Source organism: Hyaloscypha bicolor, assembly GCF_002865645.1.
Source record: "Hyaloscypha bicolor E unplaced genomic scaffold K444scaffold_126, whole genome shotgun sequence".
Classification (NCBI taxonomy): Eukaryota; Fungi; Ascomycota; class Leotiomycetes; order Helotiales; family Hyaloscyphaceae; genus Hyaloscypha; species Hyaloscypha bicolor.
In genome coordinates this window covers 575,898-602,709 of record NW_020194628.1, presented here as the reverse complement: position 1 = coordinate 602,709, position 26,812 = coordinate 575,898, and the positions used below count along the sequence as shown (strand labels likewise).

Sequence of the window (26,812 nt, the reverse complement as noted above, 5' to 3'; positions counted from 1 at the left end):
TCCTGCATCGCAATCCCCTTCCAAAAGGTGTTCCAAAGTCTGCCTCGCCAAATATTACACAGGAATAAAGTCGCGGCTTCCACAGCTCGGCCCGCTGCTTCCCAGCGCTGCTTTAGTTGTGCTGTAGCCACTTCAATCTGTCTCAAGTCCGAATGCACTAAAAATTTGATTGGCACCAGGGAAACACTGCCCCCACGGCCCACCGATTAATATCCTGTACACCCCCATAAAACAAAATATATTTCAAGCCCGGTGTGGGCCACATAATCCTTCTGGTGACACCTTTTTCTCTTGTCTCACACTTTCTTCAGGTGCATGCTTCACCCGATAAGAAGAAACCCAATGAAGCAAATACAATTCAAGCCCAGTGCTGGTTGCAGAATCCTTCTGGTGACACATCTTTCTCTTGTCTCACACATGCAGAAATTTACAAGGCTTGATTGAAGGAAATTTGATGCACGACAGCTTCGCCCAGCTGCAGCCTTGATTATCAATGAAACTGATTCATCTTGATGAGGCTGAGGAGGGGCAATGCACTGTGCTTCTTATCGTTAATGAGTACAAGATTGAAGTATACTCGATCAAATTGGGGGTTTTCAGGCAATTGATTCAAAGAGATGAGATTCAAAGAGATGAGTTTGGTGCGATACTTTGGAACGAATGCAAGGAAGAAGCGTTCGTAACGATGCAGGTGATAGACGAAGAAATGATAGCGGGATTTATTCAAGCAAGCCAGGTCGCCATTGGCGTTCTCTCGATGTTGGATGCTGTTCCGACTCGCAGTTCAGCCTCAACTGTAGCCTTAACTGCAGCCTCACTATCAAAAGCATACTGTTTAATATCAATAGAATATAAGATTATAAATAATGAATTCAGGGTACTTCTATGCTAATACACTTTTATCTCTGAAGATCTGCAAAGCATCTAATACGCCCTTCATCTGGACTTTGGTGGCTTTGATATGGCCCGTATGGTATATAATGCACCGTGTCTCCCCTTCCAGCACGAGAGACCAGCAAGGAAGGGTTATGAGCAATGTGATTCATGGTTCTCTCAACGCTCTTTCACTAGGGTCAAGCACAGTAACATGTTATTAAAGAGTCACACGACATTGATAGGGCTATTAACTATGCGTATCGAGGCAAAAAGTCTCCAATTGTCAAGTAAATAATATGTAACATCTAAGTCACAAAATTCTAGTCTGTATAATAGATTTCCTCCTATTATATTATTATATTAAGCCAATTATAGCTTAAAGAACTTTTATTTAAACTAAAATTCCCGCAAACTTATCTTACTCCGCATTCGTATAATTGCTAGAGAACAAATAATATAGCATCTAGCCCCGAGAACTCTTTCTAGAAACCTCTTTCTTCTATATTAGATAAGAATTAAAAAGAGCTAATATATATTGCATGATACCTTTCTCGTAAATACTAATAAGCGAGTGGGGATCTCTTGCAAGACTGAACCTAAGGTTTTAGTACTAAGTCGCTAAGTACTATTATTATCTCTATATATTCCTCCATTCTTACATCAAACTTACCCTGGGTAACTCCTTTATTTTAAGTTCGTGATTTAGCAAGCTATTTGCTCTCAGTATATTATTAAATACAAGCCCAAAAAAATTTCCGAATCCCAACAAGTGCACACTCTTGAATGAAAGGTGAAATTCAAAAAAAAAATATCTAAAGCTATCTTGGTCATCCTAAGTTCGAAAGTCTAACAAGTATGTACAAGAGGCTTCGTGGAGTAAACACTATACAACCTTTTCTACGGGTACACTACTGGCCTTCTTTGTCTTACAGCTCGAGCTCGAGCTTGAGATTGACCTTGTGGATTCTGATTCTGACTCAAGAAATCCTGCATCATCTGCCAAACAGGCATGACCCCACCGTTCTGCTGCTGTTGAGCCATGGTCTGTAACTCAGCCATTGTAATTGTGACACCATTTTGATTCTGGCTTGACTCGCTTTGTGTTATTCCAGCAGTGGATTTACCAATGGTGAGGATGTATTCTCCATCAAGCTGGGAGACTGGAACGGCAACGCGGTTATTGGTCGTGTCCAGCACTGTGGTTGCGGTGATAGGGGCAAAGGTTGGTGATAAGAGAAGTTGAGTAGCGGCGGGATTTTGGGGCGGTGTATTGGCTGGTTGAGGGTTTGTTGCTGGCTCCGTAGGAGCGGCGTCTGCGGCGGCAGAGGGACCAGACGATGGAGCTGATTCTGCAGGCGCGGATTCGGCGGAGGCACCAGAAGATGAAGTAGCTTCCGCGTTGCTCGCAGATACATCTTCTACTGTACCAGTGGCTTCAGCCCCCGTTGCATTAGCAGCAGCTTCGGTGACAGAGGCAGCGATTGCAGTAGAGGTAGAAATCTTGGTGCTAGCGGCTGCTCTCGTGCTTTTTGAGGACACCGTTGCCCTCTTCTGTCGTTTTTGAGGTTGTGGTGAAAGGCCTCCCTGAGTAGCACCTCCGGGATTTTGGAGAACTCCTCGTTGCGCAATACCAAGGGATACCGATGAATTCATTCCAACTCCCATGCTCAAAGCGGTTTGCATGACCTTATTGGCGTTCACTAATTATTGTCAACACACAGCTCTAGAAAGTCGACCTTTCACTGAACTTACGTGGGAGCTCAACGACAGTCATCATTCGGTTGAGGTTGGGAATGACACCAGCCAGATTGGTAGTGACGAGATACCTATAGTTATCTGGACATAGAGTTAGCAAATGCAAGGTCGTAATTGCGGTGGTCATGAAATTACTTACTCACGGGCATCACATTTTGAGTGAGCATTGACGTGCTGACTCCGTTCACGACATCGGTATTTATGCTCATTGGCATATTTGCCTTTATAGACATGCGAAAACCATCTGCAAATTCGACCTCTTGAATCCCGCTTCCAGTGATATTGACGGACTGTTGTGTCCCAAATGGCGTCAGCACGTTGCCGGTCTCTACCGACTTTCGGCCAATGGCCATGTATTCGCCATCGATGCTGTTCATCTTTACCAGACGGACGGTTGAGTCGGTGCTGTGTTCAAAGTTAGACTAAATCTTACATAACACAGAGACAGAAGAACTTATTTTCTGACTTACGTGTTGACGCTTTTGATTCCCTCCATCACTATCCATGCCTGTCCATCCGAAGAGAGCTTTGCAACGAATGTGTTATCAGCCGTGATTCCATTCTGGTCAAGCGTTGCTTGATTGATGGGTAGCTCAATTTGAGCCGCGACAAGATCAGTTGCTCCATTTGTAGAAATTGTCATGGAATTTGGTGACAGCTGAACGAAGGGTTGGCCCGTAGATCCCACGACATGATTAGCCGTAAGAGGAGCTGGGTTTTGGTTCACGAGGACCTGACGCTGTGATTGGGAGAAGGTCTCGATCTTGGAGTTGTCAGGGAAGATAAGTCTGTTGAGTTGCATCTGTAGATGGTCTTGTGAGCACATGTGCTCAAAATTAATTGATCACAGGTTACGTTTACCCGTGGAGGAAGACTTACATTGCCATTCAAGTTGGCTACCTGATTGAATTGGACATTTTGATCTTGGCCACTGACCAAATAATTGACTCCCAAGCTAATTAGAAAGAAATGAAGGTATGATTGCGTCCGTAGCATTATGATTACTAGAGAAGGACCGCCGCCAGGGCTGTAAAAACTCGAAATGGGAGGAAAGAGAAAGAGAGTCTAAAGACAGAGTAGCGATTCTGCTTATTAGGGTTGGGATTCAAATTCAGACATGGGAATAAGACGTAGATGAACTGGAGCATTGCCAGAAACACGTCACGTTGATTCGGTCGCAGCCCAAAGAGGAATCGCATGCGGGATACCCACACCCGCGGCTTATGCTTAAATTTTAGCTCACTGAAGTTTTTCGGAGCAAAAGTTTCCGACTGTGAGATGTGAAATGATCCGGCATGGCGAAATCCGATGGCTTGTGGGTTTAGAGACTAGAAGAAAAGTCGCGGAACAGGCTGACAACGTCTGCAAGATGTTTCGAGCAGCGCCAGGAGGCCGTGAGATAGAGGGAAATGCTTGGCGGGGCTTGGCAGTTTCTGACTGATGTTTCTTCCCCAGAAACTCTATACGACAGTGTTGATGTGCTGTAGGGTTAGTGCTTGGGCTTTACTTGGCAATTTCTTTGACGCGTTACGATTGGATGCACGTTTCTTATCCCTTGTATGTTTAAGACGATCCTCTAACATCCACAACATCGTGAAGTTAAGCGACATCTTGGCACACCCCCTTCTGGTGGCTTGCCGAGTGCACTTTCGATGCTTAAAGGATGGTGTGTGGCCAACGTCCCATTCCATGACTCCATTGAGAATACCCAAGAGCTTCAGGTTTCGACAGTCACCTGTCCATCAAACATACCCTAGAGATTGTGCGCTTGGCGACTTGCGTTTGCTGTGTGGCAGTGCGTCCCAGTGCACCCCGTGTCTCTGATTCTTCTCCCTTGATCAAGGTGTTCAGTCGGAAGTGGATTGTAATTTGAAAATGCTTGGAGCTGAAGGACATTTTCTTCAAGGGACGGAATAGGTTAAGGAAGGGTCGCATCAAATTGCCGTAAAGTGCGAATGTCTAAATCATTTATTTGACTTGAGACTGAATTGGTAGGCTCATGAGTCTCGAGGAACTCTAGCTTGATATGGCAAGGCTTATGCCCAACCACACTCCCCCCTAATTATTTGTAATAGTGGGCCTATAGAGCACAGACATCCTACTCTACGAACCCCTGGTCAAGAGGGTCCACAATTACAAGTAATTAGGGGGGGAGAGTAAGTAATCCTCAGATTTTTGCCTTGGCCGCGACAATTTGATCCTCGAAATCACTTGGTACACCAAATCTCCTGTTGCCAAAACTGACTCGGCGATAAAAGTGTTCCATCTCCCCAGCCCCTCTGCTCGGCTAGGCTGGCCCTTTCACTACACTCCCTCTTCAGCTTTTCTCATAATTTTACTCTTACTCAGACTGCCGCCTTTGAAAGGCGCTTCGTAACCACTGTCCTTCATGGTTTTCCTGTACACTTCACCTTCATAAAAAAAATTCGTTGTAATGCTGCTCCCAATACCGATATTTGTTCTTTTTGCTCTGTGGGCAGGTCTTGGCTTAGCTGCACCTGCAGCGGCCGCGAGCTCATCTGTTAAGGGAGGCAAAGCCGCGAGCACAAGTAAAGCAACGGCCGAAAGCAAAACGTCGACCGCTGCTAGTAATGCTACTGCTGGCAAAGCTGGTGGTGCCACGAACGGTGTGAGCGACAAACAAGTCGCAAATGCCGTCATTTCTTGGATGAACGACACCGCCAAAGTCACCAAATTCCTCAACACTGCCACCTCCTTCACTGGAGACGAATTTACTCGCCAGGCCACAATTGCACTTAATGCCGAAATCGACGAACTCAACCATAAAACCATCCTCGACACCGCTTTTGGCCAAATGGCCATGATCCAGGCTGCTAATGACACGCTTGCTACTCAAGGGACTTTTCAAGCTGTGGTCGATACGCTACAGTCTATGGTTGACAGTGGTCCCGACACCGCTCAAGCTCAGGTCGACGTCATCAACAAGAACCGATGCGTGAATGTTCTACCTAATATCGACATGTACTTTGCTGCCGCCGGATCCGCGTCAATACAGGCTGTGCGTCCAACTGGATGCTTAGAGATTGATGCCGCTAGTGCATCGACTCCTCCTGCTGCTCAAGCCCCACCTCAGGCTCAGGGTGCCGATGGAGGGTCACCAACCACCGGGAGCCTTAGCAACGGAACCACCTCATCAAAGGCCGCAGCCAAAACTACTTCAAAATCTGGAGTCAGTGCAGCCGCGAATGAAGCGCCCTCTGTCACCAAAGTTTCAAGCCCTAAGACTTCAGGAGCAGTGTCAAAGACTTCTGCCTCTAAAGCCGCTGTCGGTGCTGCTTCAAAGGCTGGAGTTAGCGCAACTTCGAATGAAGCGCCAGATGCCGCCGAAACTGCAGCTCCTGATGCGGAAGCTGGGCCAGCAGAAACTTCTACTTCGAAGGCGGCGGGATCTGCACCAAAGACCTCGACAACCAAAGTGGCGGGAAGCGTGACCGCGAAGGCCTCAGTTGGTGCCATACCAAAAGTAGCAGCATCTGGTTCGAAAGCTTCAACGTCGAAAGCTAAGGTTGTAAGCACTTCTGCGAAGTGAAAATAACATGTGTAGATATGTACCCTGATTGCTACTCCCAAGCGTTTGACATACTTGATTTTTCTTCATCTCGTGTACTTAATCAGAAAGGTATGCCTTTTTTCAATGAAATTATGTTCCAAGGTTTTTTCCCCAGTGTTTATCTCATGCTTCCCGAGGAGGGGATTTCAAGACTAAAGCGCACCCTTGGTAGCGAAGGATATTGCTTTGCAAATCAAAGAGTTCTCAGCCGAGCGCCAGTCATAGTTCGCCGAGATTAGATCTATGCTTTGATAGATTTCTCATGATTTGAGAACATTTTGCTCAACAATTCAATAACGTAATTCAAGGATTTCTCTTTCAGACGAAGCCCGCTCCTGAGCTTGGCGGCCAAGGCTGCCAAGATTGCCCCTCTCTTAGGTCCGCTGCCCAGACTTTCCAAGACCACCTTTGGGAAAACTGATTGGAGCGGTGCATTGATGGTGGCAAGCCTTCGGGATTTCTTGGAGACGGTGTTTGACGGAGTAGGCTGCCACGTGTGCCAAAAGGTGTCTTGGGTTGTGATAGCGTCGTATCGATCTGGGTATTTCGCGGGGGCGTGCGGGGCTTAGTGAAAACAAATTAAAGCACTCCTTCGACATCAACATCAAAAAGTTGCATTGTCGCTTTAACTTATATGCCTTGAAATAGCTGGCAGTAGGCTGCTGAACGTAAAATTGTATCTTGGGTGTGTAGGCGAGTTGAGATATTATGCAACGTTATTTTCTTCTGACTCGGGGCTTGCCCTGAAGCGGGACAAGCTGACAATGCGGCACGGCACGGGAGTTCGACCGTCTACGGTTCGTCTCCACCGAGCGCCCAGAGATTTGCCTTCACGCCTAAACCTTATATCATAATCAAGTAATGATGATTGGTGAAGTCGCCCGATGGTTGCTACCCAGCACCGTTTTCATTCGTAGACGCTTAACTCAAGAACTCACCTCGTCTCGGCGCCCAGCCTTGCCCAGAGAATCAACGCCTTGTTTTTCTCGTCAAATGTCTTGTCGACTTCCAGATCACAATCTTTCGAGGGTATTTGTCGGGTTATATCGGGGACCCCATGTTTGAGTTTGCGGAGCTCCCCACACTGGGGAACATTCTCCAGGAAGTATGGCGGTGGAAAATTATAAAGTCAGCCGTTTTGCCATGACTGATTTTCCGTTTCTGCAGAGTATCTGAATACCCACAACATTCCTCATTGTTTTTCTTCCATCAAAAGATCTAACAAACGCGACCATGGCTGGCGGCGGAGGCAAACCACAGAACATCTTCAAGCTCAACCGTGGCGATGACCCCAAAGAAGTGCTGAATTGGAGACTATGGTTTGCTGTAAGGTTTAGCCCCCATTACCCTCTCGTTTTAATTCTCACATCCGCTTAGGTTCTTTCATTCGGCATCATGGGAGCGGCTAGAGGTAAAGTCTGCGACAATACCAGACGAATCCATTCTCACACAACACAGGAATCGATGAAGGTCTCATATCTGGAACATTGGCCAAGTCACACTTTGCGCATAAACTGGGACTGGATAAGATGAGCACGACCGAGCTTGCAAACGTCAAGGGAAATATCTCGGCCATGGTGCAAATTGGAAGTGTTGGAGGAGCTGCTTTGTAGGGCCCCGCTTCACTTCAACACATATTTATTCGTGTGCTGATGGTGAGTTAGAGCCTTCATACTTTGTGATCGCATCGGTCGTCTTTGGGCTACACGACAACTCTGTCTTATCTGGATACTCGGCATTGTCATCTTTTTGACAAACGGTGGCCGCCTCGGCCAAGTTTATGCCGGCCGCTTCATCGCCGGACTGGGCATTGGCCAAACAACAGTCGTTGCTCCTGTCTACCTATCAGAGATTGCACCAAAGTCTGTGCGAGGTCTCTGCACGTGCGCCTTCTCCGGTGCTGTGTACATTGGGATTATGCTTGCATACTTCGCATCATGGGGAAGTGAACTTCACATCCGAAAAGGCACTTCAACTCAATGGGTGCGTAATGGAATTCCTATTTCTGCAATAAGCTGACAGATGTTAAGGTCGTTCCAACCACCATCCACGTCATGTTTGCGGGCCTGATCCTTATCCTCTCCTTCTTTAACTACGAATCCCCTCGCTACCTTGTCAAAATTGGCCAAGACGACAAAGCAACCGCCAACCTGGCACGAGTCCGTGGACTCTCCGTAGACGATCACCATGTTATCAAGGAAATCTCCGAAATCCAACAGCAACTCCACGAAGAACAGGAAGCCACTCTCGGCCAAGGTTGACTCGGAATTGTCAAGGAAATGTTCCTAATGCCGAACAACTTCTACCGCATCTACCTCGGCCTCTTCTCTCAGCTGCTTTCTCAGTGGTCAGGGGCACAAAGCATCACCATCTACGCCCCAGAATTTTTCGCTATGCTTGGAACCAAAGGTCAGAATGAGAAACTCTTTGCCACCGCCATCTTTGGAGTCGTGAAGTTCGTCGCAGCCATCATCTGCGCCCTCTTCCTCGTCGACGTGATCGGTCGGAAACGCTCTCTGGGTATCGGCATCGGTCTTCAGGCTTTCTCAATGTGCTATATTGCCGCCTACCTCACCGCCGTTCCGGAACTACTTGAAGGGGAGATATTCACACCTTCCCAGAAATCTGCGAGCACAGCTGCCATCGTAATGATCTACATTTCCGGCTTCGGATGGGCCATGGGCTGGAACAGCATGCAGTATCTCTTGAACGCCGAAATCTACCCGCTGCGCATCCGAGCCATTTCTAGTAGCATGGTCATGTGTTTCCATTTTGTCAATCAGTATGGGAATAGCCGTGCGGTGCCTAATATGCTGTTGAGTAAGTCAGCAGGTGGTTTAGGACATGCTGGGACATTTTGGTTCTTTACGGTCATCACGCTGATTGGTGGGGCTTGGGCTTGGTTCTTTATTCCTGAGACGGCTGGCAGGAATTTGGAGGGCATGGATAGGCTGTTCATGTTGAGGTGGTGGCAGATTGGGAGATTTGGTGAGAGGGATGCAGATGAGAGGGTTGTTGCTGAGGAGAAATTGGAGGAGGAGAAGGTTGTGGAAATGGGGACTGCGCAGCAGGTTGAGAGAGTGTAAAGTTTACAGTTAGAGGGTAAATGTTCGATGTAGGCATAGAGGATTTTGAGAGAAAAGCTGGAGGAGGGAGCTCTATCATGGAATTCACCGGGCAAAACCTCTTAGAATTCGGGTTATTATCCTACAAATTCTCAACATGTATGTAAGTAAGGCTGTGGTGTGAAATTTATAGGTCAATGGCTCAAATATTCCCCACTACTCCAGGTTGGATCTTTTCCAGTATCTCGGACAACTCCGCCCACAATCTTTTCTGCGTCTCGACGCCTTCCTCGCTCGTCACGAAAGGAGAAACCCTATCAGTCCCCATCAGCTAGATGTTAACGGCTTGAAAATTCTCGACTTACGTTCCAATTTTACAATCGTCCAAATACTTCCCATGCGTCCCGTCTCCACCATAAGCAGCATTGACAAGCGTTCTACCTCCTTCCTCGGGCGTTCTTGATAACACCACCTTCAAGAATGCCAGCCACCAGGTATACGGCCATTTGGCATCCCGCATAATAGACGTTGCCACGAATCCAGGATTGAGTGTGGAAATGATGACCCGACCCGGCTTCCCAGACTTATCCAACTGACTTGCCAATTCGCGAGTACAAAGCAACTGAATCAATTTCGAGACCTCGTATCTACCAAATATTAGTAAAACTAAAAGCCCTGAAATTGACCTTGTCGGTTTGAGAGAAAAACTTTCTCACCTCTCCTTCAACTTCACATCCTCCTTATTCAACTCCTCAAAAATCCTCATCGCCTTCCTCTCCGGGAACTTCACATCCGCATGCGTAAAACTCCCAGTAAAAGTTAACACCGGCATCTTATTATGCTTCACTCCCGTCTCTCTCAACTTCGGCAGCACCAGCAACGCCAAAAGGAAAGTACTGATCACATTGACCGTCACCGTACTCTCATTTCCCTCCTTCAGCTCCCGGTCAAACTTGAACACCGCCGCGTTCTCAACCACGACATCAAGTCTTTCTAGCCCCTTCGCTTTCTTTGCAAACGCTTTCACGGAGTCGTAGGACGTGAGATCGAGATCCCAGACTTCGACGACGTTGAGACGCTTTGTGCTTGCTTCAATGGACTTTTTGGCGGCGAGACCTTTGGAGGCGGTGCGTACTGCTAGGATCACCTTTGAGGCATTAAGACGCACGAAGTGTCGTGCGGCTTCCATGCCCATCCCGGTGTTGGAGCCGGTTATGATTATGGTTTGGCCGGAGAATTCTTTGGTGGGGTAGGGGAGCTTGAGGAAGAGGTGGGAGGCGAGGAATTGCCTTGGATTGGTGCCTGGGGAGCCGGTCATGTTGACGCCGAGTCTCTGGGACAGCAATCTGATTGAGTGTATGAGTTTGAGACTGGATTTAGAAATGTCTGTTTGTTTCTATTGTGTCTGGATGTGTAATTATGGACGATGGTCTTGGGTGGGGTGGAGATTCTTGGATTGAATATATACATGTGCCTTAAATAAGACTTGGATGAAAACGATCATACGAAGGCCTCCGGCGAAGAGCATATGCAAGAGTCGGAATTAGGAGTCTCAGTCGTTTCCGACAAATGAGGTGCCCGATATCTCGCATCCTGGGTGACAAATTTGCTGGGCCAATCGGGGAAACTCGTGTAAAGCTTTAGCGAACCCCTGAATTCTCCACCGGAACGATAGATGCCCCGCGTCACGTGTGTTCAGTCTCTGCAATTGCTTTTTGCCGTCGTAGAACAGGATTTCGGGCGCTTTCTTCAACGCGTTTGTCCGAAGTGTTCCGAAAATAGAATATGAGGTCATTGGGTCGGCGTTGTCGAAGAGTTCAAAGTGGAATATGTCGAGGGAGTGCTTTCCTCGTTCACTACGAGGATATTGGACGAGGTTTGTCGTCTACGGTATTTCAGGGGCGCGCTCGCCACTCTTTCACTCCAAACGAAGTTTCATCAGCAAGACGATTTCCGCAGGCTGCGCGAGGAAAAGAATCTCATTCGTGCTTGCTTTCGTTTGAGTTTGGAATCTGATAAGATTAGATAATAATTAGGTGGAAACATAGTGCGAGACTTGTGCTGTTTGGGCAAAGTCGTTTGCGTTGCCGAAACTTTAAATCTTCTTTCGTCCCTTCCATCATGACGTCACTTGGTCTTCCCACCAGCTGAAATTAACTTATTTTTTTCGTATAAAGGAATGGAGTGTTAGCGTCGACGGAAAGTTATTCTCTGAGACCCTGAGATGAAAAACGGAGAACTGGCGATCTGCTGTCCGGCCGCTCCTTCATAGATCCATAGATTCAAAACCACGGACCCCTCCCACTAGTACTCGATGGCCCCGATGGCGGAAGTGCTAAATTCGCTCCTCCACAAATGCGCTGATCTTAGGGCGCGAATATGCGGATATGCATTTTTTTCTTTTTGTCATCTTTATCAGATTCTCCCTTCCTTCATACCACCCTTTAGCATCAACGTCTCTCATCCCATGCATATCATATCTGAAAACGAGATTGAAGATGAATTATATGAACTCCGGTGAGACTTCATCCTCTTCGGGGGACTTTGTGCCTGACAAAGATATCCCACTGGGCGACTTGGGCGCGGGTCGAGATGGGGGGGCTACCTCACAGGAAACTGATGCTTCCACAGCCCCCAACTTTACGCAGGCAGGAGTGAAGAATATGGAAGCTGTGTCTATGAGTTGGACGAAATGGAGTCTAATTGCAGCTTATACTAGGTTCGTCGAAAGAGCCATGGAGGGAGGATCACAAGACTGACTTGGACTAGCATCTTCCTCATGGCGTTCACAACCTCGCTTGAAGGTCAAGTCGTGCAATCACTCTCAGTTTTTGCTACGAGTTCCTTCAACAATCACTCTTTGATCTCGACTGTGTATGTAATACAAGGAGTAGTAAATGGTAAGTCTTCTTAGCCCATCTCAACACTTCACTAATTGTCTCCAGCTGTCATCAAGCCGCCAATGGCGAAAGTTGCCGATGTATTCGGCCGTCTAGAAGCTTTCTCTTTCAGTATATTTCTGTACGTGATTGGATACATTCAAATGGCAACATCTTCCAATGTCCAAACATACGCCGCAGCTCAGATATTTTACTCGGCAGGAAACACTGGCCTGCAGATTCTGCAGCAAATCTTCGTTGCTGATACAAGTGACCTACTGAACCGAGCTCTGTGGTCAAGCATGCCAGATACTCCCTTCTTGGTTACGGTCTGGATTGGATCGATCATCGGAAATTCCATCCATAAGAATACAACCTGGAGATGGGGTTACGGGATGTGGTGCATCATTCTCCCGGTCATGTTCTTACCGCTGGCATTGACGTTGTTCCTAAACAACAGAAAGGCCAAGAAATCAGGATTGACAGCACCCTCACAATGGAAAAGACTTAGCTTCACTCAAGTGCTGAAGACGCTCTGGTCTGAGATTGACGTCGGCGGAATTGTCCTCTTAAGTGCCGGGTTCGCACTGATTTTGATCCCACTCACGATTGCCGCAAAAGCATCAGATGGATGGAAAAGCGGAAGCATCATCACAATGATAGTAATCGGATTCATCTGTCTCATCATATTCCCATTTTGGGAATCAAACAAATGTCTCGCCCCGCGACCCCTCATCCCCCTCAACCTTCTCAGGTCCCGGACTTTCTGCTCAGGCTGTGGAGTTGGGTTTTTCTATTTCAGTAAGCACACAGTTCTCACTTCAATCATATGACTCACTAGCCATCTTTAGTGGTCTTCTACCTCTCAGTCCAGCCCTACTTTTACTCCTACCTCCTGGTCGTGCAAAACGAATCAATCACCGCAGCCGGCCACGTCACGCAAACCTTCTCCTTCACCTCAACAGTGGCATCCATCCTCATCTCCTTCATAATAAAGTACACTCAAGTCTACAAACCATATATCTTCGCCGGCACACTCATCTACATCCTCGGCATCGGGCTGATGATCAAATACCGTACGCAAGGCGTCTCTGTCGCCCAAACCGTCGGAACGCAAATCTGCCTCGGTATCGGAGGAGGGATGCTCAATGTTCCTGCCCAGCTCGGAGTCCAGGCCTCGACAGATCACCAACATGTAGCAGTCACTACCGCCGTATATCTCACGGCGGTCGAAATCGGCGGAGCAGTAGGTTCTGCGATTTCTGGCGCGATCTGGGGCCGCAATATCCCTGCTAAGCTGAGAGAGTATTTACCAGCAGCAGCGAAGGGGGATGCGATAGCGATATATAATAGTATTGATACGGCGAGGGGGTATGGGTTGGGGAGTCCTGAGAGAGTGGCGGTTGATAGGGCGTATCAGGAGACGATGAGGATTTTGCTGGTTGTTGCTATTTGTGTTGCGGTGCCGTTGTTGCCGCTGAGTTTGCTGATGGAGAATTATAGGTTGGATGGTATGGGGCAGGGTGTTAAGGGGCGGGTTATTGGAGGGAGAGTTGAGGAGGGCAGGCGGAACGAAGAGGGTGGGGTAAAGAAGGGACTGGCGGTTTGGCTGCGATGGCCCGTGATGAGAAAGAGACAGGCCGTCGTCGAATCGAACCCCCCCGAAGTGGGGACTTGATATTCATACTTAATCTGAATCCACAATGCACATACATCATCGTTTTCAAAGAAAACACCAGTGCCCATTCGCGAGTGGGAGTTGTGCTGCATCGATTTCCTGTACTGAACGGTTGAGGGGCAAACAAGACCATGCGCTGGCAAGTGCCTCCGATCGAACTTCGAAGGCTCATCTAAAAAATTACTATTCAATATCCGGGTATCTCTTTTTCTATCCAACACACCATTCTTTCCCAAGGCCCTTAAGAACTTCCCATTATCAAGGCCGCAAACGCTCTCTGTGCTCAGCCCTAAAAACCAATCGCACCCCCCACAACCGCAACCGCAGCCATCACACCCATCTCCCCAATCATACACGTCACCATAGGCGCAGCCACATTCTTAGTATTGCTTGTCACTGTAGCTCCAGTGCCACTCTGATCCCCTCCCAATCCACCACCTGCACTTACTCTCCCTGTCGACGCCGTCGTCCCGCCATACGAATTCAAGATCGCGGAGTTGATGCCCGTTGGTCCTGTTATACTTATGCTGGTTTTGGAAGGAGAAAGACCTGTGGTGGTTAGATGGGTGGTAGGAGAGATGCTGATTGAGGTGGAGGCAGGGAAGGCGTCTGTGATTGTGACGGCGCGGTAGCCATAGGAGAAGAGGAAGTTGGCGTTCATGGCTGTCGCCCAGGGGATTCCTGTGACATGCCCTGAGCAAAGGGCTACGAGGGAGGGTGTGAGGGCGCAGGTGATGTCACTTTAGGGACATATCAGTATTTTTGATGCTGTTGAGTTTTGGAGTATTTTGAGAGAGGGGGGAGTGAATTAGGGAACGCACAAATTCGGGGCCGCGAGTGTGTTACTCGCATGCATAGTGCTTGGCCCTATCGTGTAGAGCTGGTATGGAGAGGGGATATCACAGGTGCTTGTTGCGATGGGGTTGGGCGTGCAGGTAACGGCCCACGTTGTTGCAGTTGCGTCCTTTTGATTTCAGCTTTGTTAGCAAAGGCGAAAAAGATGCATTGGAGAGATTGGGGAGGCGAAGGGAAGGGAGGGGAAGGGAAGGGGAAGGCACCTGTCCCATTGGCGATACGAGCCGCTGGTCTTTGTTCCATAGCGCGCCTGGGAGGAAAAGCAAGCTCGTGCTTGAGAAGGCCGCAGTCATGTTCGGGAGCGCGAGGAGCGCGGCGAAAAGCTTTTTGTGCGCGTTGAATTCAAGCATTTTGTTTTCGCGATGAGAGGTTGAGAAAGTCGAGAGTCGGGAGGCACTCGGACCGTGGGTTTATGTGCAGATAGATCGTCGCGGGAATATTTATCCTTTCTCGAGGTGTGGTTTAGACAGGCAACAGGGGCGCAGTGGAGTTGCAAACAAAGCGTCAGGGGTAGCGGGTGCTAACACGAGCAGCGTGGTCGTTTGGATAAATGGTGGATAGATTGGTCGGATGAACTGTTCCTAGCAGGCTTGCCACGTGCTAACGTCCCCAAAGTCTTGAAGTGCTGTAACATGGCGTTTTATCGGGTATCATTCGAGCGGTGAAGAGCGGAACGTTTGCTGTATATCACGGGTTAGCGTACCTTACCCACACTTGGATGCAAATCCATGTATTCGCACGTGATGCCCCCTATCTTGTCAGCGAAAATGCTAAACCTAGAGGAAAATATTCCAATGAGAGCGCGTTAACAAGAAGGGATTACATTTCACTTACTTGGGCGGAAGAGACCAGTAGAATGAGTGATTATATAATCAACTTTGATCCCATGAAGCCGAAATTCGTAAAGAAGATAGGTGAGATCTTTCTACTGATTCTGCAACGGATTCACAATACAGCCACCGGAAGGAGAGAAAGTTAAAATGGTGAAAAATTCTGTGATGAAGACAAAGGACAAACTTATACTTGTTCCCTAATAACTGACCTGTTGTAGTTTAGGTCTAATTTGGAAGCCGAAACACCAGAGCCGTGTATTCCCTGGTCTAACCCGACACCCCATATCCTCCCAAGAACAAATCGCAAAGGAAATAAAGTGAGCTGAAGTCTCATTCACACGCGCGAAGCAACAAGAGCCTCCTTCGACAAAGTCGTATACCTCAGATACGGCTTAACAACACGGAACTCAGGGAACAAGGTCTTCGCCTCCTCATCCTTCACACTCGGATGAACAATGACATCTTCGCCAGGGTTCCAATTGACAGGCGTCGTAACACGATGCTTATCTGAGGCCTGGAGGGAGTCAACTACTCTGAGGAGTTCGGCCGTGTTGCGGCCGGTTGAGGCGGGGTAGGAGAGGATGAGGCGGATCGTCTTCTTCGGGTCGATGATGAAGACTGAGCGGATTGTAAAGGCGATTCCTCGGGAGTCGACATTCGTTGTATCTTGGTGGTCGAGCTGAGAATGTTAGGATACAGTTTCCCAGTTTCTGGGGCTGAAAGGGGGCGTGGGGGAAAAGAAGGGAAGAGAGGATGGGCACGCACCATGTCATATGCAAAAGCGATCTTGCGGTCTTTGTCGCCAATGATGGGGAAGGTCATTGTAATGCCGGCAATCTCATCAATATCGTTGATCCATCCGCCATGAGTCTCGACGGTATTTGCGGAGAGTCCGATCAATTTCACCCCACGCTTCGTAAACTCAGGCTCATATTTCGCCAGAGCCGCAAGCTCAGTGGTGCATACAGGGGTATAATCTTCGGGATGAGAGAAAAGAATGGCCCATTTGTCGCCGATCCACTCATGAAAGTCGATGAGGCCCAGTGTCGTCTCAGCCTTGAAATTGGGAGCCCTCGATCCCAAGCGGAGCCTAAACGCAACCAAGCAGCATCGGTAAGCTGTGCTAAACTGTGAAGGGGACGGAACGAAACCTACGGAGGCGCCCTAGGCTCGTCAGCCATTCTGACAACTTTATTTAGACTTCACTCGTTCTCCTGGCTGAAGGATGTGGTCGCGGGACTGCTGAAATCCGCGACCGTGCCAAGTTTTACACTACCGTAGGGAGCGTCTCCCTGGATCGGCGATCCCCCACTGTGGCTGACAATGACTGGCTGGAGATTTGAGGTTCAACGCTGACCCCGACCCCGGCATGGGTAAGGGAAACCCTGCAGCCTTCGCATTCCGGAGCCCGCCTTTCGAGCTATCACAACTTTGGCCGCGGCATTTCCCAACTATCCCAATGGCATAGAAGGCCACACTACACATATCGGATGCTCCAGTGTGTCGCGGTTGACCTGGACGACCGCGGTGAGACGGTGCGAGGCACAGAGACACTTCACTGCAGAAGGTCTCACCACAAGCTGCCCCGCCACATCCGTCATGAATAGCCTGCAAATTGAACCTCCGCCAGGATTGTTGAAGAGACTACGGCACCTCTCTGGATATACATGGGACGAAACTAGGGAGCCATTCCATTCCAGCTACGACATATGGTGAGCATAGTGGCGTGAGAGTCCGTGCAATACCGTTTAATGCTCACGACCAGGCAGGCATATTTTCGGGACAAAACATAATCAGACCACGAATCCCTCCCCCACCTCCCCATCGACGGTTCCGCGGCCGGAGTACGGTTCCAGTCGCCCAAATGAAGATCGAAGTGATGGAGCAAATGTCGGCAAGGAGCCAAACAATGCTCGGAGGATCAATGCACCAGTCTCAAAGGACGGGGGAAATGCCAACCGGCGGTCGAACGATGCTGAAAGGTCCGATATACTGGTCGTCGCGCGGGTTTCTATTCATGTCCTCCGGGAGGAACGGGCATACCACATCTGCAAGGCTTTGGCAGAAACAGTGGATCCGAACAGATACCCATTTGCCAGACCTCTTGATAGATTGAGATTACCAAGCTATGGAGAAGAAGGGCCCATATCTGTCTGCATCTTTGAATATCTCGGACCAAATTTGTTATCAAAAATCGTCGATTACGGCCCAGCATGGTTTAATTTCCACATGGTTGGAGATGACATCAGCTGTCATAGAAACGGGAACTTCGTGGCCGAGTCAATGTCCTTGAAAGGTTTCTTGGACTTTGCTATTGGGGCAGCGGAATGTATCGAGGTCCTGCACGGCCAGCAGATTGTGCACGGAGAAGTCAGAGGAGACGCCTTCCACATGAATGCAGAGGGAGGAAGAGTTACACTGATCAATCTTGGCCCTGGGCGCCAACGAAATTTTGAACATGGACTGTTGAGCACCGGCTGGTCGACAATGTCGAAAGAGCTAGGTGCTAAAACGAAGCTTTCATATATGAGCCCTGAACAAACCGGTCGGATGCCTCTTGAACCCGACAGCCGAACAGATATATTCTCTCTAGGAGTACTTTTCTGGACGATCTTATCGCAAAAACCAGCTTTTGATGGCGATACACCTCTGGATGTCATCCAGGCAGTTCTGGGGCAACGACTTCCCTTAATTTCCAATTTCCGACTTGATATTCCCGAGGTTATTGGGCGAATTATCCAGAAAGCAACAGCAAAAACAGTCTGGGACCGTTACCATTCGGTGGGCGGATTACGATATGACCTTGTCGAAGTTCGAAGATTGTTGGGTTTTGGAGACGTCTCACGACTTGAGAAGTGGGAGATTGCCACGAAAGACGTTTCTCCTTCGTTCATTCTGCCACAAGCTATGGTTGGCCGGACCATCGAACGCGATGTTATCGTTAAATCCATTGATAATGCCTTCAAAATACGCCAAGCAAGCCACATACCGGACAAACATGGCATAGCACAACTAGATCGCTTGTCTGACGACCAATTTGCCGGCTTTGAGTCTGTTGTCACGTCCGGGGATGCACCCCTAGACGATGGTATTAGAAATTCATCGGACGTCAGGACCTCACTTACGGTAGCTGATGGCTTAAGTGGGGACTATAAAGGGTACAAAGCAAATACCGGCAAAGCAAGGTCTCGTGCAAATTCATCATTAGACTCGGGGCCTGGGTTACTGGATTCTGATTCAAAGATGTCCGAAAAGAGGGCTTCGAGGGCCCTTGAATCCCCCAGTGCTTTCGAAAGCATAAATGGCGATGGCGTAGGATCAATATCAAGTTCTGAGGCTATTAGCAATGCCATCAAGAGTCGGGTCAACTTCAACTCTCTCACCAGCGGACACTGTGAAGTCATCACGATAGCAGGGGCCGCTGGTCTCGGGAAAAGCCGACTTGTTCAATCAGTTCAGGTCGAAGCACGTCAACGTGGCTACTGGGCAAGCACAAAATTCGAACAAAATCAGACAGAAAGCAAACCATTCGACTCCGTTCTCAAATTGATATCCAGCCTATTCCAGCAGGTGTTCTCAGAAAGTAACATGGACACAGTTTTCCATCAAGCCCTTGAACGACGCGTTGCACCAGTATGGCCGGTGCTCCACAAGATGTTAGGACTTCCTGAGATTTTATTTAGTGCCCAACTTCCAATTCGGACGTCAAGTCAATCAAGCGGCCATAATGCAAGCCTAGGCGCAGAATCCAGAGGATCCAGTTTATCAGCCAAAGGCACGAGTTCTCGGAATAGCCTTCCCAGCAGACACAGAAGCGTTCGCCTTCGGAGCTCTCGCAACTTTCTACTTGCGGGCTCTTCAACGCAAGCCATGTCCTTAACGAACATAATACTGGAGATCTTGCGCATTTTTGCCTTAGATAAATTTGTCTGTCTTTGTCTCGACGACCTCCACCTTGCAGACGAAGAATCTTTAGAGCTAGTCGCTCAAATAATTTCCACCAGGATCAAGATGGTCATCATTGTGGCATATAGGCCAGAGCAAGTTTTGTCTAACACCCTGAGACGCATTTTGGACCCTTTTCATGACGAGGGTATATCTCTCTAACGTGCACCCGGGAGTTGAATTCGCTGATCATGACTTAGTGAATCGTGCAGCCAGCGATTTTAGGGTCACATCAATTCTGCTCAAGCCATTCAGCGAAAATGATACCATAGAGTACGTGGCAGCCACCCTACGTAGGCTGCAGTCTGAAATCCTTCCATTGGCGGCTGCCATTCATTCCAAGACTGGTGGCAACCCATTTTACGTCAAGGAAATGCTAAATACATGCTATCGTAAGAAATGTGTGTGGTATGACTTCCGCGAGAACGGTTGGCTGTTCGATCACGACTCAGTCCTCAGGCAATTCGGGGCTGAAAACTTCAATGATGCTCTTTATGAAGGTCTCGTTCTGAGCCGTCTGAAGGAATTACCTCCTGCTACGAAGTCAATCCTTACTTGGGCGTCAATGATGGGTTCATCCTTCTCATTTCAACTGATACACCGACTTTTGAACGGGGATTTCACCCCGAGCAAAGCCCGCCTCACAGAGCGCGAACTGCTCAAAGCTCTCCAGACAGGCATCCAGTCGTATATCGTTCTGCCTACGCAGGACGATGACATTTTCCAGTTCTCACACGACCGTTATATACAGGCTGCAGCATCACTCCGAAATTGTGACGAAAAACTGATGCATTTCGTCATTGCGCAGACCCTCGTCAAGTATTACCTTCTTGACAACAGCTATCGCAATGTCACAGTATCTTCAATTTGCGAGTCTACGCGCAGTATCAAAAGTTATGTGGCACATAGACAACCCTTTAGAAAGATTTTGCTCGACCACGCACGCACCATGTGTGAAAGCGGTGTCAGATTTGCCGCCGTAAATGTCTATGCTAGTTGCATCGAGCTCTTACAGGACAATATGTGGGATGATGAAGCAGAAGACGTATCCTACCAGGAGACGCTACAGATATACACAGGGGCTGCCGAGTGTTATTTATACTGCGGTCAAGGCCAAGAGGCCAGACACTTACTGGCCTCGGTCTCCTCGAACGCTAGAACTGCTGTAGATAACGCCACGTCGTGGATCCTCCAGTCCCGAGCTTTTACGCAAGAAGGAGACTCAACAAGTGCATTCCACGCACTGAGAAAGTGTCTTCAAGCCTTAGACGTAAAAGTTGATGATGAGCCGACGTTTCCTGCATGCGATGTTGAGTTCAAGCGCTTATGTCAAGAGATCAAAGCATCTAGCCAGGCCGCTCTCGTCAAGGGGCCAATCAACGAAGAAGATTCGCATCTGACTGCTATCGGTGCTGTTCTAGTAGAAGCAACAAGTGCTGCGTTTTGGTCCGATACGTTACAATTTTACCAGATGACATTAATCATGGTAAATACATACCTCACATCAGGGAGCTTTCCTCAAGCTGGCATGGGTTTTCTACAATTGGCTCTGATTGCTATCACGAGACACAATTTGATTGACCTTGCAGGCGAGTGTGGAATTATAGCACTTGCTTTGATAGAAAAGTGGAGAGATCCATACACAATAGGCAGAGCCGGGACGTTATATCCCACCTTCCTAGGGCACATTCAGCACCCTCTCCAGGAGACGATCGGCCAACTTGAAGGAGCTTTGGACTTTGCTATCCAGGTTGGGGATCGCATATCTACAATTTTGAACGTTGGACAACTCGGTACTCTCAAGTTTTTTGCCTCCGAGAACTTGGAGGAGATTGAGGCATATTGTTCTTACGCTTGCCGGGACATACCCCATTGGGAATCTGACACGCCTGGGGGCACGATGATTATTTCAATTCGTCAGGTTTGTCGGGCTCTACAAGGAAAGACGCACACAAAAGATACTTCATTCGGAGTGATGAGCGACGAACACCACAGTTCACCAAAGTATAAGTCCTGGTTGATCAATACAGTCAAAAATAGCGACCGGCCTCTCATGCTTTATGAGAGCATTGAGATGGCTCCCCTATTTTTATATGGCCACTACGAAAGCGCAGTGGTGTTGGGCAATTCGTGTCTAAAGAAGATTAACGCTATTTGGTCTGCACGAAACACAAGATTCGTCATGTTCTTCCATGCTCTCTCCCTTGCTGGTTCTGTATGGACTAGAGTGCAAGAGCAACTCGACCCAGCGTACCGCCATCAGTCGCCTCAGCTTTCATCCGACATCAGCGGTCGTTCCCTGGAGACAGGGCTTCAGGAAGAGATGGCGGGGTTAGCGATGTTGATGAAATACTTCAACCGGAGAATCGAGCAGTGGCAAGCCATCACAGATATAAATTATTTGGCCTGGTCGAAAATGCTCGCTGCTCAAATCGCGGAGATGGAGGATGATCATACAAGTGCTTTGCGGTTCTACGAAGATGCAATCGACCACGCGTCCACACACAACTTTATATTTGAGGAGGCACTTGCCAATCAACTGTCTGGTGGCCACCTTTTGCGGGTTGGATCGCGGAGGCTGTCGAGAATGGCTTTCCGTGAATCTATCACTCTGTATCGACGACTTGGCGCCTTTGGAGTTGCAAACCATATTGAGCACGAGTACCATCATGTTTTACACGCATCAAGAAATCTTCCCCAGACTGCAGATATGGGCATCCAAACCGACACTGACCCAAATATGGAAAATTTCCAACCTCCCGCTGGTTTCGGCTACGACGAGCCGCCTGTTCCAAACTCGTTGCTTGAGACAGGGGACCCTGTGGGGGATAGAATTAATATGTGGCAAGATGTATCTGCATCTGCCAGTGCAGGTGCTGCCCCTGCTCTCCACATGCTCGATCTGACGTCGATACTTGAAAGCTCTCAAGTTATCTCAAGCGTCCTGCAAGTGGATCAGCTGCTCAAGATAATGTGTGAGATCATCTTAGCAAACTGTCAAGGCGTTGCTTCTCTAGCAGCTATCATTGTTGAAGAGAAATCGATTGGCTGGGGTATAGCTGCAAGTGGTCACCCGGAAGAGGGAGCAGCAGCTCACAATCCTCCACTCCCGCTTGGAAATTCTGCGCTCGTTGCTGAAAGCGTCGTCAACTATTGTTTACGTGTTAGAGAAACGGTCTTCGTGCCAGACCTGATGCAAGATCAGAGATTTAGTGGAAGTTGGCTAGCTCGAGATTCAACCAACAAGTCTGTGATAGCCATGCCGATTCGTCATGGGAACAACAAACCACTCCTCGGTATCTTGTACCTCGAGGGACAGCCTCACGCTTTTACGAATCGCAATCTTGAAGTCCTTCAATTGCTTGTCAATCAGATTGGGATTAGTTTCTCTAATTCCCTCACTCTCAAGGAGGTTGAGAGGGTCTCGGCAATCAATAAATCGATGGTTGAGGTTCAGAAGAAGGCTCTAGCGGAGGCAATTGAGGCAAAGAACAACGCCAATCTAGCGAAAGCGGAAGCATTTCGCAGCGCCAAACTAGCTGAAGAAGCTGATAGGGCGAAAACTACGTTTCTGGCAAACATATCACACGAGCTTCGTACACCATTGAATGGGGTCATAGGAAACTCGGAACTTCTCCTGCTCGACAACCAACTACAGGAAAGTCAAGCTGAAATGGCTGACTCAATTCGAATCTCGGCAAGTCTATTGCTCAGCCTCATTAACGACATCCTGGACTTTGCAAAGATAGAAGCCAATCAAATGCAGCTCCATCCTACCGTATTTGATGTTCACGAACTGGTTCAGGAGTTGGTCCGCTCTATGCCTCTTCCCAGAAAACAAAATTTCCAACAAGTCCAAATCATCCAAGATTTCAACGTACCTCACTCATGGGTGTATGCAGATCCAGTGCGACTCCATCAAATTCTCGGGAATCTCTTAAGCAATAGCTTGAAGTTCACTGCAAAGGGTTCTATCACGATCGGAGCCAAAGTGAATTCTGAGACGGAGTCGGAAACACACGTGACGTTTTGGACACAAGATACTGGTATTGGAATTTCGGCTGAACAGCTTCCTAAACTGTTCAAGCCGTTTAGTCAAGCAGATGCTAGTACGTCTCGCAAATATGGCGGCAGTGGTCTAGGTCTCAGTATCTGCAAATCTCTTGTGGAATCCATGGGAGGGGCCATCACTCTCCAAAGCGAGGAGAATGTGGGAACTACAGTTTCATTCTCACTCACCTTGCCCAGAGCAAAACCAGAGCCACCTATGGGCATCACTCGGAGCAAATCATTCCCTTCCGGCGGCGTGGAACAATCAACAGCTACTTTTGACAGCCTTTCCAACATACCCCAATCGCAGATCCGCGTCTGTATCGCGGAAGATAATCTCATCAACCAAAAAATCGCCGTCCAGTTCCTACAGAAACTGAACTTCGGACAGGTCGACGCCTACAACAATGGCCTCGAAGCTGTAGAAGGCATCCGGAAGATGGCGAAATCAGGACAGCCGTACCACATGATTCTCATGGACGTACAGATGCCGGTATTAGATGGGTATGAGGCGACTAAGCTGTTGAGGAAGGATGAGATTGAAGAGGTTAGGCGCATTTTGGTTATTGCCTTGACGGCGAGCGCGGTAAGGGGTGACAGGGAGAAGTGTTTGGAGTCAGGGATGAATGATTATCTTGCCAAGCCGGTAAGGTTGAAGCTATTGAAGGAGAAGTTTAAGGAGTATATGGTTGTTGAATCGTGAGTTGGAATATACACATATAGAGGGAGTAAAGATGGAGCACGAATGGGGCGTTGGAATGGAAGTACATGATATACCCATTTGAATGTATATGTTTGTAAATTGCTGCACGCTTGGCCTGTATTCGCGGTGATTTCGAGACTTAGTTTATTTTCATTTTCCAGGAATGTTATGCCTCAGCTACTATTCTTCCCCTCTCCCACACTTGCGAAACTATTACCCCCTGTTCGTCAATACGAGCGATTGGTCAATCGGGGTCCCCGCTGCCCAATCGCGGGGTCATAAATACGGGGTCGAATACGAGCGAATTGAAGCTCTGATACTTGACTCCCAACTCCCTTGTCACCGTCGCCCCATCCAACGCATAACTCCCACCAATCGCTTGTTCCTTCTCCGAAACCTTCCCCTTCGCCCACTCAAACTCCTCGAACATGATTCTCGCAGCTATCCTGTACGAAAAGCTCCGGACTCGCAAGCGTAAACCCTTTATTCTCTGCTTCTGACCTCAATAGCGCCTTAATATAGTTGAAGACTTTTAATCGAGACTTTTATAAATAAAATATCACGATAATTTTTAGTATTTATCTTTTTTTAAAAATAAGACTCATTAATTTTATATTTTATAATTTTTAATCTTTTTAATTTTTTAATTAGAAATTATATTTTCTAGTATTTAAAGTATTATAATAATAATAATAAAGAGACTTGAATAAAGAATATTATTAATATATAAAGTTAATTTTATAAGTATATATATATATATATATATATTTATAAAAAGAGCATGTTTTAAATAATTTCGTTTTATAATAGTCTTAAGTATTAACTATTTAATTAATATAATAACATTATTACAGAAATAAGCGATTTAATATTTATATTTTAATAAATATTTATATTTTAATAAATATTATATATAATAATACTTTATATAACTTGTAAAAAAACAAAAACAAATTAATATTAAAAAGTAATATATAAAACTTTTAAAAAAGTATAATAATTTAAATTAATTAACTCTAATTTATAAAAGTTTAATAATAAAATCATTGAAATAATTATTTAATTTTTATTTATAGTTTATTCTTTATATAATAGAAATATATTATAAATAAAGGATTTATAAAAAGTAATAATTATATTTATTATAATTTAATCTTATTAATAAAAAATAAAAAATATTTATAATTAAAAAAACTTAAATAGCTTTTTATATAATTAAATACATATATAATTAAAATAAAAAAAGATATAAAAACTCGGTTATTTTAATTATTGGAATTTATATAATAATTATATATAAGTTTAATTAAAAGCTTAATTTTTTTTCTTTTTTTAATTTAAAATTTATAACTAGTTAAACTTATAGAGAGAATTTGGCTGCTTTAAATAATTTGTATTACTTTAATAATAACTTCTAATAATAATAAATGCGAGCTAAGTTCTTATTCTTTCCTTTTTTCTTTAATATATTTTTTATATTATATAATAGCTTTGGTTTGAAATATAACTTTAGTTAGCTTATTATGAAATTCAATTAATAAAGTTAATTAATAATAAATCCTTTTACAAATTTAATTATATAATATATAGTTATATAATAAGTTATTAGAATAATGTTAAACAAAATAGCGTTATAAAGAGTTAAACCACGTTATATCTAGTCTTAGAACTAAGAGTTCAAATCTAGCTCCCGCTTTTTATTTCAAAAGGAGATAGTTCCGGCCCCGTAATATAATTAACCTTTCGGCTAAGAATTAAAGGAACCGTGGGTTCAAACATAGCTCCTATCTCTAGTCTCTAATACATATATAGACTAGTAATATCAGCTGTGAGGCGCTAACTCCTGAGTGGGGCTAATTCCTCGCATACTTCTTATAAACTGCCTCGATAGCAAAGAGTGAAGTAAAGAATAAAATGAGAAAATCAAGGATGAAATGAGGACCGGAAGCAGTATTTAATAAGAGTCCTCTATTGTTAGCTTTTCATGCGTTCCTTAATCGTTAAATGGTAATACTTGAACCTATACTTTTGAGTTATTCGAAGCCTAACTTCTCACAGATTCACATCATACCGAAGGAGCAAGCTGAGCGCTGCCATGACACTTTATTCCAGTATACTGGCCTACATCGCATTGAGAGCGTGGTTGAGTTCGCTTTAATTACGAAAGCAGTATTGCTACCTGTCTAATTATAATTCCTCGGTTAAGCCCTATTAGCGCAGACTATATCTCACCAAACAAGGGGATAATAAGGGCCTGTTTAGTACAGACTCACGTAAGTGGGATACCGGATATCGGTAATATCGAACTTTAGCATTCAACCCTCGATATTGAACGCTGGTATTATTATAATTTAGACCTGTTTCTCAAAGATATAAATACTCATAATTATCGTAATTATAGAGGTTTCAGCTTTATCTTTACTAGCGTTTTCAGCCTTTATTTTTAGCCTCACTAATCTCCCACTTTTCCTTCCCTAATAATTAGCGATTACTTCCTATAATTATAGCGTCTTAAAGCCTGGATTTATTTTATTATTAAATGGAAAAGTAATTAATAAAATAATTATGTCTTATATTACTTATTACCAAATAAATTAATCCA

The 26,812-nt window shown here is 46.4% G+C and overlaps 8 protein-coding genes across 8 annotated transcripts; 4 read left to right on the top strand and 4 right to left on the bottom strand.

The window, feature by feature from the left end:
- Nucleotides 1–1,953: 1,953 nt before the first annotated feature.
- K444DRAFT_500152 (uncharacterized protein) lies at nt 1,954–3,570 on the bottom strand (the record flags this gene model as incomplete). The annotated part of the gene is made up of 6 exons (XM_024873335.1): nt 1,954–2,150; nt 2,304–2,576; nt 2,629–2,712; nt 2,771–3,036; nt 3,102–3,433; nt 3,511–3,570. Coding segments are annotated over 6 exons (1,212 nt in total), but the record flags the coding sequence as incomplete, so codon positions are not given.
- A 1,684-nt stretch (nt 3,571–5,254) lies between these two features.
- On the top strand, nt 5,255–5,677 carry K444DRAFT_493090 (uncharacterized protein; the record flags this gene model as incomplete). Its single annotated transcript, XM_024873232.1, has 1 exon — nt 5,255–5,677. A coding segment is annotated over one exon (423 nt), but the record flags the coding sequence as incomplete, so codon positions are not given.
- A 1,751-nt stretch (nt 5,678–7,428) lies between these two features.
- K444DRAFT_666857 (putative quinate permease) lies at nt 7,429–9,288 on the top strand (the record flags this gene model as incomplete). The annotated part of the gene is made up of 6 exons (XM_024887232.1): nt 7,429–7,528; nt 7,580–7,613; nt 7,661–7,811; nt 7,867–8,185; nt 8,233–8,458; nt 8,555–9,288. The coding sequence occupies exons 1-6, from the start codon at nt 7,436–7,438 to the stop codon at nt 9,286–9,288; spliced, it is 1,557 nt and encodes a 518-aa protein (XP_024731810.1). The 5' UTR covers nt 7,429–7,435.
- Nucleotides 9,289–9,469: 181 nt separating this feature from the next.
- On the bottom strand, nt 9,470–10,585 carry K444DRAFT_645795 (putative short-chain dehydrogenase/reductase family protein; the record flags this gene model as incomplete). Its single annotated transcript, XM_024885124.1, has 3 exons — nt 9,470–9,581; nt 9,633–9,914; nt 9,984–10,585. 3 exons carry the CDS (start codon nt 10,583–10,585, stop codon nt 9,470–9,472), a joined length of 996 nt encoding a protein of 331 aa, XP_024731809.1.
- A 1,294-nt stretch (nt 10,586–11,879) lies between these two features.
- K444DRAFT_480282 (siderophore iron transporter-like protein) lies at nt 11,880–13,704 on the top strand (the record flags this gene model as incomplete). The annotated part of the gene is made up of 4 exons (XM_024872986.1): nt 11,880–11,986; nt 12,037–12,167; nt 12,213–12,947; nt 12,998–13,704. Coding segments are annotated over 4 exons (1,680 nt in total), but the record flags the coding sequence as incomplete, so codon positions are not given.
- A 409-nt stretch (nt 13,705–14,113) lies between these two features.
- Nucleotides 14,114–15,029, bottom strand: K444DRAFT_633796 (uncharacterized protein; the record flags this gene model as incomplete). Its single annotated transcript, XM_024883661.1, has 3 exons — nt 14,114–14,564; nt 14,646–14,788; nt 14,883–15,029. 3 exons carry the CDS (start codon nt 15,027–15,029, stop codon nt 14,114–14,116), a joined length of 741 nt encoding a protein of 246 aa, XP_024731807.1.
- A 617-nt stretch (nt 15,030–15,646) lies between these two features.
- Nucleotides 15,647–16,727, bottom strand: K444DRAFT_617353 (mitochondrial peroxiredoxin PRX1). Its single transcript, XM_024881107.1, has 3 exons — nt 16,668–16,727; nt 16,278–16,602; nt 15,647–16,191 (listed from the first exon to the last, which is right to left on the bottom strand). Exons 1-3 carry the CDS (start codon nt 16,691–16,693, stop codon nt 15,847–15,849), a joined length of 696 nt encoding a protein of 231 aa, XP_024731806.1. The 5' UTR covers nt 16,694–16,727; the 3' UTR covers nt 15,647–15,846.
- Nucleotides 16,728–16,951: 224 nt separating this feature from the next.
- K444DRAFT_666852 (two-component sensor protein histidine protein kinase) lies at nt 16,952–24,387 on the top strand. Its single transcript, XM_024887231.1, has 3 exons — nt 16,952–17,224; nt 17,282–19,605; nt 19,658–24,387. Exons 1-3 carry the CDS (start codon nt 17,112–17,114, stop codon nt 24,208–24,210), a joined length of 6,990 nt encoding a protein of 2,329 aa, XP_024731805.1. The 5' UTR covers nt 16,952–17,111; the 3' UTR covers nt 24,211–24,387.
- Nucleotides 24,388–26,812: the final 2,425 nt, after the last annotated feature.

Bases quoted from the DNA above. Each gene is read 5' to 3' on its own strand.
- K444DRAFT_617353 (XM_024881107.1), bottom strand. From the start codon at position 16,693: ATGGCTGACGAGCCTAGGGCGCCTCC. The intron at 16,603-16,667 runs GTAGGTTTCGTT...GGTTGCGTTTAG, and splicing joins GACGAGCCTAGGGCGCCTCC to GCTCCGCTTGGGATCGAGGG. The intron at 16,192-16,277 runs GTGCGTGCCCAT...TAACATTCTCAG, and splicing joins TCGCTTTTGCATATGACATG to CTCGACCACCAAGATACAAC.
- K444DRAFT_666852 (XM_024887231.1), top strand. From the start codon at position 17,112: ATGAATAGCCTGCAAATTGAACCTCCGCCAGGATTGTTGAAGAGACTA. The intron at 17,225-17,281 runs GTGAGCATAGTG...ACGACCAGGCAG, and splicing joins CATTCCAGCTACGACATATG to GCATATTTTCGGGACAAAAC. The intron at 19,606-19,657 runs GTATATCTCTCT...ATCATGACTTAG, and splicing joins GGACCCTTTTCATGACGAGG to TGAATCGTGCAGCCAGCGAT.